General features: G+C 35.7%; 1 protein-coding gene across 6 annotated transcripts in view; it reads right to left on the minus strand.

Annotated features, from left to right (window-relative positions):
• SLC38A6 (solute carrier family 38 member 6) overlaps window positions 1–19,417 on the minus strand; it is a 74,233-nt gene that overhangs the window by 39,375 nt on the left and 15,441 nt on the right. For all 6 annotated transcript variants that reach the window (XM_086709608.1, XM_086709606.1, XM_086709605.1 and 3 more), the window contains 3 exons: window positions 18,896–18,948; window positions 15,722–15,761; window positions 4,656–4,734 (listed from right to left, as the gene is read on the minus strand). In XM_086709608.1, the coding sequence (XP_086565734.1) occupies window positions 4,656–4,734; window positions 15,722–15,761; window positions 18,896–18,948 (172 nt within the window). The remainder of the gene's footprint in view (window positions 1–4,655; window positions 4,735–15,721; window positions 15,762–18,895; window positions 18,949–19,417) is intronic.

Raw genomic sequence — 19,417 nt, forward strand, 5'->3', positions numbered from 1 at the left:
CAGTTCATGAGTTCAAGCCCCGTGTAGGGCTCTGTGCTGACAGCTCAGAGCCTGGAGCCTACTTCAGATTCTGTGTCTCCCTCTCACTCTGTCCTTCCTCCACTCACACTGTTTCTCAAAAAAGGAATAAATGTCAAAAAAAAAAAAAAAAGAATACAAAATGATATTGGGCATGTTCCTCTTCTAGTCACTCTTGAATTCAAGTGTCAAAATGGGAACATCAAAATACCCCTCATTGAGGAACACCTGGCCGCCAAATTTCTGAAAACAGCAAAAAGCCCAGGGCTCTCTGCCTAAAACCACGCTCCTTTTGGGACCCAATATCAGACCCAGACCACTGCAGTGTCAGGAGAAAAAAGACCCAAAGGAGCACCAAAGCAGATTCCATCTGACAGTTCTGCTGTTCCTACTGTCATGAAGGTGGAGTTGTGCAGAGGGCATATTAATCTTTAGGACCAAAGACTCTTTTCTCTTGCGTAAGAATAAAGGAACACTTTAAGTCCTGAAGTTTGTAACTTATACAACTTATACAACGTATTACAACTATATCAGACCACAATTCACTCATGTCCAAAAGCCATGAGACTGCCCAAAGCACTTAACTGTGGGACTAAAGACAATGTCACCTCCTCCCAGCAGTCCCTCAGAATCACAGTTATGGTATGTTAGTGCAGACTAACCCATGCCTCAGATACTGCCTCCTTTTTCTCAGAACGTGCTTTCCTTTAAACTGTCCTCTTCACAGGACTGGATTTTAAATTCCTGATATAAAAAGAACTTTATTGGGGTGCCTGGGTGGCTCAGTCAATTCAGTGTCCAACTCTTGATCTCGGCTCAGGTCATGATTTCACGGTTCGTGAGATCGAGCCCCACAGCAGGCTCTGTGCTGATAGTCCAGGAATCTCTCTCCCTTCCTCTCTGGCCCTCCCCTGCTGGCGTAAGCTCTCTCTCTCAAAGTAAATAAATAACCAACAAACAAATAAAACTTTATTGCAAAATATAATTTCTCTATCCCTGGCTTGGCTACTGGTTAATCATTTCTTATTAAGGTACATTAATAAAGCCAATTGCAGATATAGTACTTTTCTTTACCATTCAACCATAAGGCAATATAGTAATGCACAGTAAAGTTAGTTTAGATTTGATGTGCATGTCACAGTCAACTGAATTGTGTTTGGCGATGGATAGTTTCCAAAGAACAGAGGTGATTAAACTTGCAAAATAAAACCCAGCCTGAGAAATACAAACCAGTAAAACATAATCTCCAAAAGCACCTATTAAATAAGCATCTTTTATAAATCAAAATTTTAGAAGAATATACTAACCGTAAATTTTTTCCTAAGGGGGAAAAAGAATTATCTAACCGAACCCCTGTTTTCCTACTGTAATCTAAATATACATTCCTTTAAGCCAAAAGAATTAGAGTAAAAAGTTTTATACTTCCTAAAAAACTTGTTTGATCTGTGGATTTAATCCTATATGATAAAAATGTTCCAAGTATGAAATATAGAGTTTAAATCCTTAGCTGTATTGCAAATGCTTTGGCATGCAGATGCTTTTTTCCATATTTTAATGAAAACCAGATTTATTTATAAGTTGCTTTAATTTCATTCTCGAATGGAATGGAACAAGAGTATCATATGTTCTGAATTAGGATCTTACTCACATCCCATATCAATTATGTAACTCAAATGCAAGACAACTTAATTGTGTCAATCATATTCCCCTGACAAGATCATTAAATGTTAACAGAGAGCTTCCAACTTTTAACAGCCATAGATTTTTAAAATATAAATTATTCTGTGAAAAATACCAATGCCTCATACAAGTTTGGGATTAAGTATTATAGTTTCTGACTTCTAACAGTAATTTTTGAAATCAGAATATTGTGAACATACGGTTTCTTTTTGATAACATCTTTTTAGAGGTTTATATTTCACAAAGGTACATCAAATCTCACAGAAAATAAGCACACCTGAAAAGCCTTAACTGCAATTTATTGTCAAACCCTAAAATAAAAGCATATCAATATCATATTGACTCAGAAGAAATACTGCTATGTAACTTTTAAAATACACTGCCCTAGACAGTTGTTAATTACCATAACATTTGTTTCTTAATTATTTTACAGCATCAAGCTTTAAAGATTAATGATTTATCTATATTCTGACCAACTAATATAGTCTCTTATTAATGTTCTTCAAAATTCTGAAGTCCAAAGTAAGCAAATGTACATTTCATGTACAACAAGATGAGGCTGTCCAAGAGATGTGCAATTTTCCAAAACCGAGATGATACAAACTGGCCACAGTATTTTGAAGTATAGCTTTAAAAATCGATTTCTGGGGCGCCTGGGTGGCGCAGTCGGTTGAGCGTCCGACTTCAGCCAGGTCACGATCTCGCGGTCCGTGAGTTCGAGCCCCGCGTCGGGCTCTGGGCTGATGGCTCAGAGCCTGGAGCCTGTTTCCGATTCTGTGTCTCCCTCTCTCTCTGCCCCTCCCCCGTTCATGCTCTGTCTCTCTCTGTCCCAAAAATAAATAAAAACGTTGGAAAAAAAAAAAAAAAAAAACTTTAAAAATCGATTTCTGACATATAAAAATACCATTGTAATCAATTTTCCACTAAGATGAATAAGATGGGAGTTTATTATTTTTTTTTTTTAGACAAACCAGAAAAAAATCCCAAGCAAATTGCAATTGATTTAAATTGAAGCTATGGCAAAAGTATCGCATTTACAGAAAGAAGACCTAAATTTTAGTGGCAGTTCTGTCTTATGCTACCTTAATTATTTCTGTAATTTTATTTTATTTTATTTTTTTTAAATTGCAACTTTATTTTATTTTTTTAATTTTTTTTTCAATGTTTATTTATTTTTGGGACAGAGAGAGACAGAGCATGAACGGGGGAGGGGCAGAGAGAGAGGGAGACACAGAATCAGAAACAGGCTCCAGGCTCTGAGCCATCCACCCAGAGCCCGACGCGGGGCTCGAACTCACGGACCGCGAGATCGTGACCTGGCTGAAGTCGGATGCTTAACCGACTGCGCCACCCAGGCGCCCCTTCTGTAATTTTATATACATTTTTATCCCTTCTCTTTCCACAAAAACATATGACAATAAAAATTTAAACAGAAGTCACCAAATTCAGGAGCAAGAAGAAGGCAAAGCACATGTGACAACTATTAGGATTAACAGTTTATGCAACACATTCAAATTTGACTCTGACCTTCCTGGCAGAGCAAACAGGGCAAATTCACCTTTCATGTAGTTATTATTATTGAAATTTCTTTATTTTTAATTGCGGGTATATTTGACACACAACATTACGGAATTTCTTAATTCCCCTCATTTACACTATGCTATCAGCTTACAAAAAGCATTTGTATATACAATATCTTGTTTGATCATATCAACAACTTTCTTAAGAAGTTGTTCTTAAGAACACTGGTACCCCCATTAAGCCAGGTGAAGAAACCCAAACCACAGAATTAAGTCATATGCCCAAAAGAAGTAAAACTTCTTGAGGTCATTGAATGTCACATGGATAGAACATGTCTCCTTACTCTTAGTCTAACATTCCTGATTCTACTTCTCATGGCCTTGAGTTCTTAGCCCTAAACCTTAAAATAAACCTGTCACATAGAATTTTTTTGAGTAACAGAAGTTGTCCTCATTATTTTCACAGCGATGCAAAAGTGAATTTAACACAGCTATTTCTTATAGCAATTGTTCATCAAACTAAGAGCATAAAATGTAAAAGTAACTAGATAAAGCTGTAGATGAGGCAGTTGTGAACACCAAATGTGATAATGAATGTGGAAACCCTATAAACTGTAAAGTACTACACAAAGGCACAATAGTTTCTGGTGATGAAAAATCATGCGGGACTTCGATTCCTATTCAGATCTGAAGTACACCATACTTTCCTTATAAATATGTATTTGCAGTTGTCTAAGTAGAGTTTTTTCATGGAAGCCGAGTTGCAAAAGCTAAAAAGTTAATTTTGAAAACTTGCCTTTCAGTCCAGAACAAGTTCACATATTAGAGCACAACAGCCAAATAATTACATCAAAAAGTCTGATAGGTTTTTGTATTATGGTTTAGAAATTATGTGAAATAACTTGATGACATTTAAAAGAATTTATTCTGTCTTTTCGAGTTTATTCTTCGCAAAGTTTCTTTTCCTGTGCAAGGAAAAACAGAATTGTTTTTTTCCCATAAAAAGAGATGAGTCAATAGTCTTTAGAACCCAGTATTTTTTAAATAAGGGAGAAAGGAAGTATACTGTGGTTTAGTATTGTTTATAGTATTGTTAAAAAACAGGAAATGAAATAATTAAATCCCTGCAAACCATTTACTTTTTCAAACCCTGCTTTAGAATAGAAATTCACAAGTGTGGCTGTAACTTTATCACTGTGGTTTGCTGAAAAGCGACAGTAGTATTAACCACTCCCCTCCTTTGTTTAAGACCTTTACGGGCAGGACTTTCCACTAACCCCCATTCCCCACCTCATTTTTTCATCAAAAGAAGAAATTTCTCCTTTTTTCTTCTCCAAGAAACAGTTCCTTCCTGTCTTTGCCTAATATGCCATATCATGAATAAATACTTATTGAATTAATAAATTAATGGACACAACGGGAAATAGTTTTTCTTACCCAGTATGGCCTCCTGACAAAAATTCTGAAATAGCAGCAGGAAGCTCTGTTTTAATAATTACAAGATATGATGACATAGCTGCAAAAAAACATAAAAACAGTTTCTATTAGAATTCTATACTTCTTAACCATTTAAAGAATAATTTATACAGAAACACAGATGTCCATTAGGGCTTTGACAACATGTGGAAGATTAACTCATACTGCATTATCCCAAAGGTATATACACGCCAGGAATGGAGATAAATAACTGTGTAGAGAATAACTGGTAGCTCATTATAGATGCTTTGTTTACATTTCAAACCCAAGACAAACTATTTAGGTAAAAGGAAGGGTCTTAATTACAGGGAATTTATAAATGAAAAATTTTTTGATGTTTTGCACACGTTTGTATGTTATCAATCCTGTTCAAGGCATTAGAGGTTAGTTTAGCAACAACTGATACAGAAACAGGAGTTTGATAGGTACTAGAGAGAGACCCCCCCCCACACCCAAAGAAGTCTCACTCCCTTCCTCTCCATTTCTTTGCTTCCCCCCAACACATTATTCACGTTATTATAAAATAAAAATAAAGTGCATAATGAGTTACATTTTTAATTGTCCTCTGAAACTAATTAGAAAAGATTCAGTGGTAAGTGCTAAGCATATTAAATGGACAAAACGTACAACTTTTATTCCATTTTATTAACAGAGCTCATCTGTATTATGTAATCAAAACCTGAAGCTAGCATTATTTCTTACATTTGATCTGACAGGATCCAAGAAAGAAGTAGTTTTTAAAGCATTTTAATAATGATCCCATTTCTGATGCAGCTATAAAAAAAATCCTATAAACCTTCCATCATATATTAGGAAATATTTTAATATGGTTACAGAACATAGAACTCATTTATATGTAAATACTTGAGTTTAAGCTTACATGTTTAAGTACATAGAAACCCAGATGATTAGAGTCAGAACTTCAGTTTAACAGAGTAATAATCTCTCTTTCCCCCAGAGATTAAGTGTATATTAAAAAAGGGCCAACAAGAGTATGTCCAAGAAGAATAAAGAGTGTACTCTGTACGCACGTTAATTTTATTACTTATTTATATTTCAGGAAACATTTTACTTTCTCCTTGGACCTACAAAAACTAAGAACACAAATGAATGCCAAGTCTGAATGGTAAAAATCTGGTGAAAAATTGATTAAAAGGCTCAAATGTTTAAAAAGAAGAATGCATTTTTCTCAAACAACATGTGTAAACGTAGCTGAACTTCTCCACAATTATTACAGTACTATGTGACGACTGGAGAAAGAAAAAAAGGAAATATACTATTTTGTACATAAATTTATATGAAGATAGACAATAATTACATGCAAACACACATACACAATTTTTTTTAGTAAAGTAACGTACCCATGGCAAAATAAAATTTAGAACAGCTAAGTAAATACTCACTTCTCCTCAATGAAAATTCATTATGTATACACACATTTTCCAGTTTATGACTATTTATTTTCCCGCATTAGTATGGTTGTTGAAGTATAGCTTTTTGCCCAACAGAAGTACAGGACATTTCTTCAAACTCTTTTAGTTTTGGGGCATTGCAACTGATTGTATGTGAAAAGGTGTTCTGTATCATTCATTCAAAAGGAAAAATGCTATCAATTTGGCACAGAACAGAAGGAAGGTTTAGATTAACCTCCTTCACTCAAGGATTTGGGGTCTTGTTTATAATACTTTATCTATTCCAAAGAATCATACACATATGGTATGATGATGAAAATCATGAGCTGAATTTTCTGCAACTGGCAAGCTGCTTAAATATATCTTGCAAGGAAAAAAAAAGAGACAAAAGTACCTTGAACACAAGGAATGCAGACTTCCTATACAATTGTAATTTATTATCCGCCCATCAGTCTTTCTTGCTTGGATTAATCCAACACCACGTGCGTTTCTAAAGTTTCAGACATTCATCTCTTTCAGTAATTTTCTATTATTTCTTTTAGATCTTTAGTTGTAAAAGCTTCAATGAATATGATATCATATTTCTTTCTAATACACAATCTGTCATTCTTCCCAGAATTTCTATTAGCCCCTGGCTAATCATTTGATCACTTTTATCCTCTATTGTAGCCTTAACTCTTTGGTTTTCAAATGGGAGTCCTATTTCATTACATTCCAGTCTGAAGAATCATGTATATTTCAAGAAACATGAACTCACCAAACATATGTTTCTCTCTCAAAAAGAGATCTCAGCATACAAGATATAATACAACATGTAAATACTGCTTCTTTCTTAGAGAATGCTGGTGTTTGTTTTAAGAGCTACAAAACCACAGAGCTCCTGATGAGGAAAAGCCCCCATGATTAAGCAAGGAAAACAAAGACACTATCCTTTTCACTGCCTTCATTATTTTTTCCTAACCACAAGTAAACTTCCATGCAAGGACTACCACCTTAACATATTATATATAATACAGAGAAGAAGCAAAACAGACTACCAAATATATATTAACTTAGGAAATACATCTTAATTAGATTCACATAAAAAGGACAACTAGCTCAATAAAAAATAAAGTTTTAAAGATATAATTATCAACAGGAGAGCTCATACATCCATTGTTTATAACCAAAAGGTTCACTAGATCAAACAGCTGCCTGCCACACCTTTTGTCTCATGTCTTCTATTAATGACATAAGGAAGTGCTTAAAGACCTATCTTAGAGACAGTTCATAAGCAAGAATTTGTAAATGATTTTTGCTGACATCCATACATAGCATAGACTCCTAATACAAGACATACCATGTTGTACTCTAAATTAATAGCTGTACCAGGGTCATCCATTTTAGCCATGGTTATAGTTAAGTGATTCTGGCCCCCACACTACCAAGCCAGAATTGGTGCTAAAAGACATACCTTGATGACAGGTATTCAAGCCATTACAAATCACTCAGTTTTACCACATTAACTAACTAAGTATTCTTTTCTCCTTCATTTTAAACATAACTAATAGAACTCATTCAATGGAAACTGCCCTGGGAAGGAAATAAAAAAATCTGTCAACCCAATCAAAACACAGAAGTTGAAAGTATTCTTTGAAAACCATGCGGAGAACCAAGTGTTATATTAAGAAATGACTAAAATAGGGTAAAATTTGACTAGACAATAGCAAGTAGTAAGCTATTAATATTGGTTGCTCTAATCATAAAAGAGAAACACATGAGCTGGGAACATGGACATTGAAGGAAGAGATGCCAGAAATACAGAACAGGGGAAAGAGACCTGTGAGAGAAGAACCATGAGAACAGTGAACACTTTTGGGTTTGGGATGCCTATACCATGTTGGCCAGTATTCTAAGTGATCTGCAAGTTATTTCCTCATTTAACCTTTACCACAAAGCTGTGAGGTATTTCTTTCACAGATAAAGATATGGAGGCACAAAGAAGTAACTTGCCCAAGGTGGTAATGGTATAAACAGCCAGTCTGGCTTGAGAAATTTGCACTATTAACTATTATGGAAAAGTGCAGGAGCAAAGTGAAGAAGAATCCACCACAGGAAAGAAAAAATAAGGGTAGTCTATGAAAAGGACCACTCCCTAGAATTATTTTTTCTTCCGTCATGAGCATTTCAGTTACAAATTGCTTATGAATGCTGGAGTTCAAAGAAATTAGTTAGAAGTTTTAAAAACACTTAGGTTGATTTTAAAAACACTTAGGTTGATACTTTGACACGTATTTTCAATGTAATTTATTTCAGCTTTGTAGCTGGTTTGGTAGAGTTATTAGTACAAGATTTCTCAGACAAGCTAAGGAGTTTCATGAGGGACCCTGTTGCATGATTCTATGATTCTAATGCATCTACAGCTATTATTGTAATCCACAGGAGAAAGTCTCCTATTCTCACATATTTGAGATATTAACATCAAACTGAAATGTAAAAAAAAAAAAAAAAAAAAATTAAAACAACAGACCAATCTCTCTTCCCAAAAACCCTGTATTCTTCTGGACTACTTTTCCCAGGACTCCTTAAAAAAAAAAAAAAGAAAAAAAGAAAAAAAAGAAAGCCTCAACTGGAATCTAGGTCTAACAAATCATTAGTTGTAAAAATAATTATCCTTTTTGTTAAACTCTTAAAATACACGTATGAAGATAAGATTACATACAGCTATTTTTAAAACAGAATTAGGTTTTCAGCACTTGGAGGAAGTTCAGCAACTTCTCAAAGGATTAGTCAGCCAGCCCTAAACAGATGTACTATGGGAGGAAATAATAAGTTTGCCTTTCCGTCTGAGAGATTCAATTTTACTTCAAACATGTTTTTAGTCATGGATAGCAACTGGTTTATTCTATTCAACATGTCTTATTAACCCAGTATTCCTCCTAAATGTCCAAATGCCACTGAAAGGCTATCCTCACTCAAAACAGTACACAATACAATCTCTTTTTCTAAAATCCTGAAAAATGTCATTTCCTTAATTTGTACACAAATGGAAATCAAAATACATGGAGGAAATTTTCTCCCATAACCCTAAGAAAATGTATATCATTATCATTTATCAAGATCTCAAATTTGAACACAATGGGACCAGAATATTTACTATTCTAAAATCCTCTAACTGAACTTCAGTGAGTCATGGGTATAAATGGCATAATGAATACATACACTGAATACATAATGAATACAAAGATATTGTAAGAGCAATATAACAGGACAGATGGTAGGTACCCTCGTGGTGAGCACAGAATAATATATAAAAATGTTGGGGCGCCTGGGTGGCTCAGTCGGTTAAGCGTCCGACTTCAGCTCAAGTCACGATCTCGCAGTCCGTGAGTTCAAGCCCCGTGTCGGGCTCTGGGCTGATGGCTCAGAGCCTGGAGCCTGCTTCTGATTCTGTGTCTCCCTCTCTCTCTGCCCCTTCCCCGTTCATGCTCTGCCTCTGTCTCAAAAATAAATAAAACGTTAAAAAAAATTAAAAAAATAAAATAAAAAAATAAAAATGTCAAATCACTTAAAGTTGTACACCTGAAACTAATGTAATATTATGCATCCACTATACCACTATCCACTCAAATAATTTTTAAAAAATCATTACTAAGAAATATACTACTTTCAAAACCTTTTTAAAGTGACATGTTGCCAGTAAATTTTGTCAAAGTATGTATTTATGAAAAAAAAAAAACTCCTTCCAAATTTCCTATATCCTTCCTATTCTAAGGCAGTGCTTTCCAGAATTTCTGGACATACTGTTCAGGTTCAAAAAAGCTGTAGTATGTCCACAGATGAGCTGACCAGCAGATGGCGTTGAAACAGCACGTCCAATCCCAGTCTCCCAGGGGACAATACAAACTAGTACATCTAAAATGAGTTCATCATCCTACAAAAACAAAAATACAGGCAGAAAATAAAAATAAATAGCTTCTAATTTATCCAACATTAAATCATGAATTTTACAAATACTGAGACTTTGAAATGTTTATAGATCTCAACTGAAAACGATCTTATTTATACCTTTCTGACGATGAGATTTAGAAATTGTCCTGTTTGAGTACAAACAAGGGCTGTGGGGTTTCTTTTAAAACAGATTGTCAAACTGAGGTGTTAATCAAGACTGTTGGTCTTGTAGGTTTGTAGGGCCTGTGCCAGACTGGAAAATCTGGATCATTCTAGCACTTTCAGGAAGTTTCAGTAAGACTACTTAATGTTTAGGTTCTCCTTTCACAGTATGTAGCAGTGATTCAATCTTTAACCTCCTTTAAGGAATTGGGGCTTTAAAGAACTAAATAAAGAATATGCTAGCCATAGTGGTCCTTCTTATTTTATAAAGAGCAAAGTAAGGATTTAACGTACTCCTTGGAGCCACTTACCTTTCCACACTTTGAGAGGACTGAAATACAAAACCAGAAAAAACATCAACTAACTTCACTTTATCATGCACTTCTAGGAGTCCACAGGACTTTCTCTGGCTTGACTAAAAATGACTTGGGGTTTACTGTTTGATTTCTAGCAATATTTTAGCCTACTAAGTGGTCTATATTGAGAGTTCAAATGAATGTGAAACTACTTACTTTGGTTTTTAGGAAAAGAATCTCATAATGCAAAAATGCTAGAAGGACTATGTGGAAATTACCTACATTTATTTGCCACTACAGTTCTTACTCCTTTTTTTACTAGTAGCCCACCAAATTCAAACCCTAAGCCAGAGTTCTCTTGCCGGTACTAGCATTAAATATTAAAACTTCCAGATGTCTCTTTACCGACTTTGCGTCCCAGCAGCAATGACTCTGAGTGAATGTCACTCCAGCTCCTGACGAAATGGCCAGCCGGGGGCTATTGCTGGGGCCTGTTTCAGGCCCTGAATTCATTAGTGTTGGGAGGAGATAAGGAATTGCCTCGAAGTAGTATTTTACTGGAGGGCTTTCCATATTCCAAAGGCAAAGGTTTCCAAAAGCTTAGAACAAGAGTGCTATATTTAGTGAGTCACATTTTTTTCTAAACCTTAGAAATTATTCAAAGACACTATATTTTTCCAATCAATTTGTTAGACTACATCAGTGCCCTGTGACTAATACTTGGTGCCTCATTGATCCTGGGGGAAAGAGGTTTTCTGACAGTAAATTCTTTCCTAAAGAAGCTATATCCTCACTTATAATATTCCATGGTCCCTCTTGCCAGTTGATCAATTCTCTTCCTCCTAAAGAAGCACCAAGCCAGGCCGCTGGCTTTTCCTTCTCTCCCTCCTCTTACTCCTTCCTTTTTTCCCATAATAAATATTACTTATGAAATGTCTATTATATGCTAGATACTAAGAACACAAATGAATGAGCAAATTACTTGGATTTATGTAATAAAGAGATGTAGGGGATACGCTGGGTCTTTACTGACACATCCATGTAACAAATATTGATCAAGAACAATTCATAATCGGGCTCTGTGTTGACAGTTCAGAGCCTGGAGCCTGATTCAGATTCTCTGTCTCCCTCTCTCTGCTCCTCTCCAACTCATGCTCTCTCTTTCTCAAAAATAAATGTTAAAAATTTTTTTTTTAAAAAAAGGGCAATTCATGATCATTTTGACTTTAAAGATCTCCCTCTTCCATATTTCTCATAGATTCATCAGGGGCACAGAATCCTAAGAAAACTGAAAAATGTTTAAATGTTACAAAGACTAGAAGAGTTAAGCATTAATCTAAAATATGATTACCAGGGCGCCTGGGTGGCTCAGTCAGTAAGCGCTGGACTTTGGCTCAGGTAATGAACTCAGGGTTTGTGAGTTCAAGCCCCGCATCAGACTCTGTGCTGAAAGCTTGGAGCCTGCTTCGGATTCTGTGTCTCCCTCTCTCTCTCTGCCCCTCCCCTGCTCATGCTCTGTCTCTGTCTCTCAAAAATAAATAAATGTTTAAAAGTAAAAGTAAAATAAAATAAAATAAAATAAAATAAAATATGATTACCTAACCTCAAAATAACAGATTTCAAAATATTTTAATTCTATTTTATATAAATAAGATCTAACTCTCAATACTTTCAGCCTTTTAATTTTTATATAATTCTAATCTACAAATCATTCTCTGGGCTTTCAAATTTCTTTCTATCATTAATGTAGTATATAAAATGGTCTCTTTGAGGCAAAATCTTAGGCTTTTAAGTAGAACTTTTAAAATTCAACAAATATTATTTATTGGGTTTCTCTACTAGAAATTAGGTCAAGTTAGGAAAACAAATGAAAACACATAGCTCTTATCCCCAAGGAGTTTTAAAAATCCTCAACATTTAGTATTTTCACAGATTTTCAAACACTTACTATATCACAGCAGAAAGAATAAAGTCTTTAGCAGTAGAGAGAGTGAAGTTGAGTCCCAGCTTTATTAAAGGGTAAATGTAAGCAAGTTATTTATTCCCTCTACACACTGACCTCTTCCTCTGTAAAATGAGGATAACATCATCTCCCTTGAAGAGTTGCTGTAAGTACAACTAAAATGTGTAGTAGAATGTCTGATCTAGAGAGGATCTATTATAGTCATTTTTCAGTTCTAAATAATCAATACAAAAACTCAGCCATTTATACCAATAATTATCATCCTATCTTTCAGAAAATGCTACTGGAACCAAATTACATGCAGATGGGCATGTAAGTACAAAAATTCTATCTGTGATGCTATATACTTCATATCATCTTATAAATATCCAACATATTTCTAATTGACAAAGAGAAAGGCAAAATCCAGTTTGAGGAAATAACATTAAATAAGTCATATGCACAACATAGTAAAGAACCTCCCGGATAAGTATGCTGGGCTTCTCAAGCATACAGAATCTAGTAAGTACTCGTCTAGGACTTCCACAGAACCAACTTGCATCAATCAAAAACATACACCTGAGTGGCTCAGTCAGTTAAGCATCTGACTTTTGGTTTTGGCTCAAATCACGATCTCTCTGTTTAGTTGGTGGGTTTGAGCCATGCGTTGCACTCAGGCTGACAGTACAGAGCCTGCTTGGGATTCTCGCTCTCTCTCCCCTGGTCTCCCCAGCTCAGGCAAGCGCACATGCGCTCGCGTGCGTTCTATCTCAAAATAATGTTAAAAAAAAAATACAACTTAAAAAAAAAAAAACATGAAAAAACTACTTCTTAAGACCAGAGTTCCTAGACTTTAACCCCAGAGGCTCAGCAGCTGCCCTGACAGGTAGTTGAAAAACCAAGACTCCCTTTTTCTGATAACAACATCCACGAAAGCTTTTAGAGTGATAGTTGCAGATTTGTTAGAGACACCTAAGAAAAGACCAAGTCATCTTTTGAACCAAGTATAACCCTCCTACTGAACTTACCTGTAATAAAAATATTTCAATATTCTGAAGGAGTTAACATGCCCTCCCAAAGTGTGGAATTTGAATTTTGGAGTGAGAAGGACCTTAATAAGCTCCTAGTTTCCCATCCTATTCCCATAGCAATTTAAGAAGAAACTGAAGCCAAGAGAGTGAGTGAGCCAGAGCACAGAATCCAAGGCCCCTGACTTCCAACCCAGTGATCTGCTCACAAGAGCAAGCTTCGACTTCTATTATAACAAAGGAATGATTTATGCATATCTGGCTAAGACAACAGAAAACAGTTCTAGAAATATGTTTCAGTTATTACTTAGTGGGCTTTCAATAAATAAACTTTTAGCCAAGGTGAAGAAAATCATTAGGATATTATTCTAAAAACTAAAGCAGCATTATCCGCTTTGCTGAATTTGAGGGACATCAAAAATTGCTGTGACTGCCTCTCACTTTTTTCTAAAAAAGGTTATAATATAAAGCAAGTAAGCAAATCAACATACTTAGAGTTGAGAAAATTAATGATTTATCTGTTACCAGATGCAAGAATCCTTTCTAGGAGATTCTTTTTCTAGAACATTTTTCTTTTAATTTCTTGTTCAGCTTTTCAAATATTTAAAGCTAATGAGTAGTTTAGCTCACCATTCCTTTTTCTCTTTTTCTTGATAAATATATATAGAATATTAAAAAGTATTTGGACATAGCTCATACAAATAATATTCAGCTCTGTTCAGTTCAGCAAAGGTCTATCATGCCCCAGGTATTGTGCTAGGTTCTAGGAATACAAAAAGAAATGAGAGATAGTCCTCGCCCTAGGAGATTATAATATAGTAAGGGAGGGATGCCTGAGTGACTCAGTTGGTTAAGCATCTGACTGCAGCTCAGGGCATGATCTTGAGGTTCATGAGTTCGAGCCCCATGTTGGGCTCTGTGCTGACAGCTCCGAGCGTGGAGCCTGTTTCGGATTCTGTGTCTCCCTCTCTCTCTGTTCCTCCCCTGCTCACACTGTCTCCCTCTCTCTCAAAAATAAAGATTATATATATATATATATACATACACACACACACACACACACACACATATATAGTAAGGGAGAAAAGCATACACAGAAATAACTTCATATCTAATAACAAGTGCTAAAATATATCATGTACAATAATAGTTAGATACAAGATTAGAGAACAAGGAAAGGATCAAAATGAAGGATACCAAGAATATAACAGCAGGCATTTTGGCAGGGTCACAAATTTAGATCCAAATTCCTGGATTGAAAATTCTACATAAAATGCAAACAATAGTTCAACCTAATCTAAACAAAATGTGATGGTTCTTAGTAATCAGACAGAATAATGAGGGACAGAAAATATTCCATTTTGGATTGAAATGTTTAATACATTTAGTCAGTAACTGTCTATAATTAACAGTAACTTTCATTTCTACATGGTTCTCAATATTGGGATTTTTTTCTTTAAGTTTATTTATTTTGAGAGAGAGAGACAGTGTGAGTGGGGGAGGGTCAGAAAGAGAGAGGGACAGAGAGAATCCCAAGCAGGCTCCAAGCTGTCAGGGCAGAGCCTGACACAAGGCTTGAACTCCCAAACCGTGATGTCATGACCTAAGCCAAAACCAAGAGTCAGATACTTAACCAATTGAGCCAGCCAGGCACCCCAATTATTGGGGTCTTTTTTAATGAAAACAAGATACAAGGTAAATGTGAGAATGGTTCTTATTTGTTTCAGGTTTGTTTGTTTTTTAAACTACCTTGTCATTTTAAATTTCTTGGTTGTAACACGATATTGCTTGTCTACCCCGGATTGTTCACAGCCCAAGAAACATCACTCCCTCTGAAGCAGTATCTGCCAATGGGGTAATTAGGACAAAAGTAGAGGGGAAATAGTTTAGAATCATCTGAAGAGTTTTCCAAATTGTGTCTTACAACTATAGCAACTAACAGAAAGTCAATGCTTTAGAGGTGTGCTGCAGACCCAATAACAAGAATTTAAATTAAGGGTTTACCTGAAACTAAATTTAGAAGCTATTGTCCCCTAAGGCCTGCAAATAAAAAGGATCTAAAAGAGAGAGAGAGAGAGAGAGAGAGAGAGAGAGAGAGAGAGAGAGAGAGAAATGAGGACAACACTGAGGGTTTCTGAAGATACCTATGTCTGCAGAGATTCAGGCTCCCAGCTAGACCCATAGTCGGGCAATAACCAAAACGAAGAAATCATTTCCAACGCATTTATGCACAAGCAGTTCACTTTCAGTTGCTTACCTCCAATATTCTGAATTATGATGGTGCCTGCTACCACCATCTATGAAAGAACAAATATATTCAGAAGATGAAAGAAATAATAGAAAAGGATCAGTATTTTATTAAAATCCAACAACTATTACTAAAAAAAACAGATGTAGAGGTTGAGTGAAGAGAAACCAAAAAGAATACATTTTGTCAGCCATTTGTAATACATAAAACGAATTATCATCACATAAAAAGCCTTTCTTTAATAGTTCCACGGTTACTATAAAGAATGCTTTTGAAAATTTTCTTGGCAGTCATTTTCAAACAGTTAAAAGTGTTAAAGAGCTAGTAATTGGTGGTTATCAAAGTACCAAAAAATTGAAATTAAATCTATCTGGTCTCCTTCTCCCCTTTTCACTGCTTTAGTAGGTAGAACGTGACATTGCTTTAAGAGGTAGACTGCGACAGCTTGAGGTGTGCTGGGCCGATGCTGTTTTGCATAAAAGGAAATGATTTAGTCTTCTGAGTGTGCCGGCTTGGCATACACCAAGGCCTGGGACATCCTGTCCCAGAAAAAGTCTAGAGCAGAAAACTCTAGAGCCCACACATCCCAGACCTGAAATTTTAAGCAAACTATTTCAAATTCACTAATATAGAGCGGGCTCAGTGTAAGACAACAGAAGGTTGTGAAGACCACAGTCTATCGGAGAACTCCTCCCCTTTCAAAATGGGGCAACTACTACTCAGCTCTGGCCAGTTGTTGGCATGTGAGAAAGTGAATCCGATGTAGCTAGATCTTCTCCATTCCCTTAATTTTTCAAGGAAAGTCAGAAACTGAATTCTTTCAAAATTTCATAACTCTTAGTTGGCAATTAGTTAAACATAAAAAAAATTTAAGCCAAACAAAATATGCCTAAGGACTAAGTTCAGCTTGTAGGGCTTGATGACTTGTGATTCTGATGAGATTCCTGGGGAACTCTAGACATTTTATCTATTCTTAGTAATCAGATGTACTCAGAGCAAATGATGAAACATTCTGCTTCCACTTGGGCCTTTCAATCACATGAATTTTGGTGGATCTGTACCCCCAATGTATGCTCAGAGTGGACTAGCTATGTAGGATAACTCAGTTCATGGACTGGGAGCAGATCACCTTTCAGACTCACCTCTACTAGAAATTCCAACAGTGGCACAGCATTTGCCTATCCTGGAAACCCTAGAGGACTTGGGGTTCACAGAGCAGGATTAACGAGAGGTGTCTTTGAAGATGTAGTAGTTGCCACTCTAACATGTCCACAAGAAAGTTTGTGTATCAACCCATTTAAAAATTACAAAACCTCACAGTTATTTGTGAAAAGGCTATTTTGAACTTTTGCACACTATTTCTCATATGCAATTTGTATCTATTGTCAGTCATACATGAAATTTGGATTTCTACTAATATATTTCAAAAAAAGAATATCAACTTATTCATGATTATGTTTCCATTTTTGGCTGCATTTAAGCACTTAAGATCTAGAAAGTCAGTATGTCTGTCTACCTATGTAGGTCTTCATAGCCTACTAGTATACCAGTATAGTGCATGGCGGATGGTATTGACCTGATAAATATTTGTTTGGTGAGCATATAAATGGATTTATAGACAATTTTGAAAATCTTTCTTAAAAAGTCCAAAAAACTTAAAAATATTTAATTCTCAGAGCAATGTTATCTTATGTCATATCCATATCTGTATCATATCTGGAAAGAAGGAAATAGGAAAGTTTGAACCCAATTGTGGAGGTGGAGAGGAAATATAAAAAAAGCAAACAAACAACAACTCCTCATTTAGAGAATCTTCTATGTACCTGCCTACTAAGGACTGAGTGCATACATAATGATAATGCAACTATCTAGAGTTTTAGGAAAAGGGGACTCCCAATAGTCCATGCTTTTTTAGACTCTGCTGCTATTCAAGGAATGCAGGAAATACTAGAGTGAAATAACAGTGATAATGCTTAGAGTCATATTTATAGATCATATTAAATTAATAAGAGTTTTCTTACATAAATAACATTTTCTTCTCGCTTGGTTAAAGTGGATGCAGGAAACTGACCATGACTATACCAAACATCCCGACCTTTAGGAAAGAGAAACTGGTACTAGGATGATTAACAAAACCCTTTACCTGAAAGTAACATACTCTTCATTTTGTTCAAGTTGCAGGTTGTTAAGACGCGGTCCAAACTATGAGGCTACATAGCATGATTTAGATATTCCCTTTTGTATGTTAAGAACAAAGTTAATGTGAATGTAAATCCAGGGTTGTTTCCCCTGTTACATAGCTAGATCTTTTTCCTCCCATTTTCACTTCTTAGAAGTGGGTTTGGCCATCTACAGATACTGTATCCTTTAAGATTACAAACAAAATAAACAAACAAAAAACATAAACAACAGATTGGCAATGGAAAGAAAAAGTCCTATTTGCAACCCACATGAAAATGGGTTTTCGAAGTACGATAGATCTTCAGAAATAAAGTACTACAGAACTAACAAAAATATTTAACTCCTGATTATCTGTGGAAGAAGACATTGTTTTCTCTACCTCTCAGTTTAGTTTAATATGCCTATCACAAGTCAATGCCCAATTAATATTGCTGTTATTTCTATTCTGAGGAAGAAGAGCAGTTCATTTAGAGTCTGAAGTTCTACAACGTCATACTAGCTTTAAGTAACTGTGGACAAATAGGCCCCTTCATTTCTCTGGGCCTTAATTTCCTCACCTATAAAAGAGGGAATAGCTATATAATCTTTTCGCATTGTTCAGCTTATAAATGATATAATCTAATGATTAGTTTTATAGTCATGCTATAATATTAATTCTATGCTTCTTTTTTTCCCTATGTTTATGAAGATTAGTTAATGTTGCCAAAATTAATTTAAAAAAACTTAAAACAGGTCATTGTTACAATTTTAAAATTATTCACATCACCCCTCTCCTTCATTAGGGTGAAAAATAGATTTAAGTGTTAAATTTATCGATTCCAGAAGCACATAGAAAGAGAGATTCCTTCTCTCTCTCTTCCTGTTCCCACCATTCTGTCTTCCTTCATTTCCTTTCATTCCCTTGAATTTCTTTCTCTTGGATATATTTGTCTCTTTTAATTAGAAATGGAAGGGAAAAAATGCCTGTATAGATTTTGGAGACAGTAAAGAAAAAAAAATTACCTTTCCAGGTAATCCAAATGCAAAGAGTCCAAGATCTTCATAAGATGTCACAGCTGTGAAGAGACATTAAAATTTTTTACTTTTACACAAAACTATTTGTGTGCCAAGTTTTAAAGGGAAGGAAGGAAGCTATTCCACTACTACCTTATAGCTACTGGATGGTCACACTAAATTTAAAGCAGAAGTAACCACTTCTGAGGGACTTTTGACAACTTACAGTCTCTAAGGATGGAGTCTTCTTAAAATAAGTAGAACTTAGCAAATCCCAAGGTTATCTGACCACCTCCCAGGCTGCATTAGTTCAAACACACTAATTACTCAAGAAGAACCCCACTTCTCTGAGGGGCACCTGGGTGACTTGGTGGGTTAAGCGTCTGACTTCGGCTCAGGTCATGATCTTGCAGTTTGGGATTCGAGCCCCATGTTGGGCTCTGTGCTGTCAGCGCAGAGCCTGCTTCGGATCCTCTGTCTCCTTCTCTCTCTGCTCCATCCCTGCTTTTTTTCTCTCTCTCAAAAATAAAC

This window comes from Puma concolor, chromosome B3 (genome assembly GCF_028749965.1).
Source record: "Puma concolor isolate L17-30 chromosome B3, mPumCon1.1.hap2, whole genome shotgun sequence".
In the NCBI taxonomy this organism is placed as follows: Eukaryota; Metazoa; Chordata; class Mammalia; order Carnivora; family Felidae; genus Puma; species Puma concolor.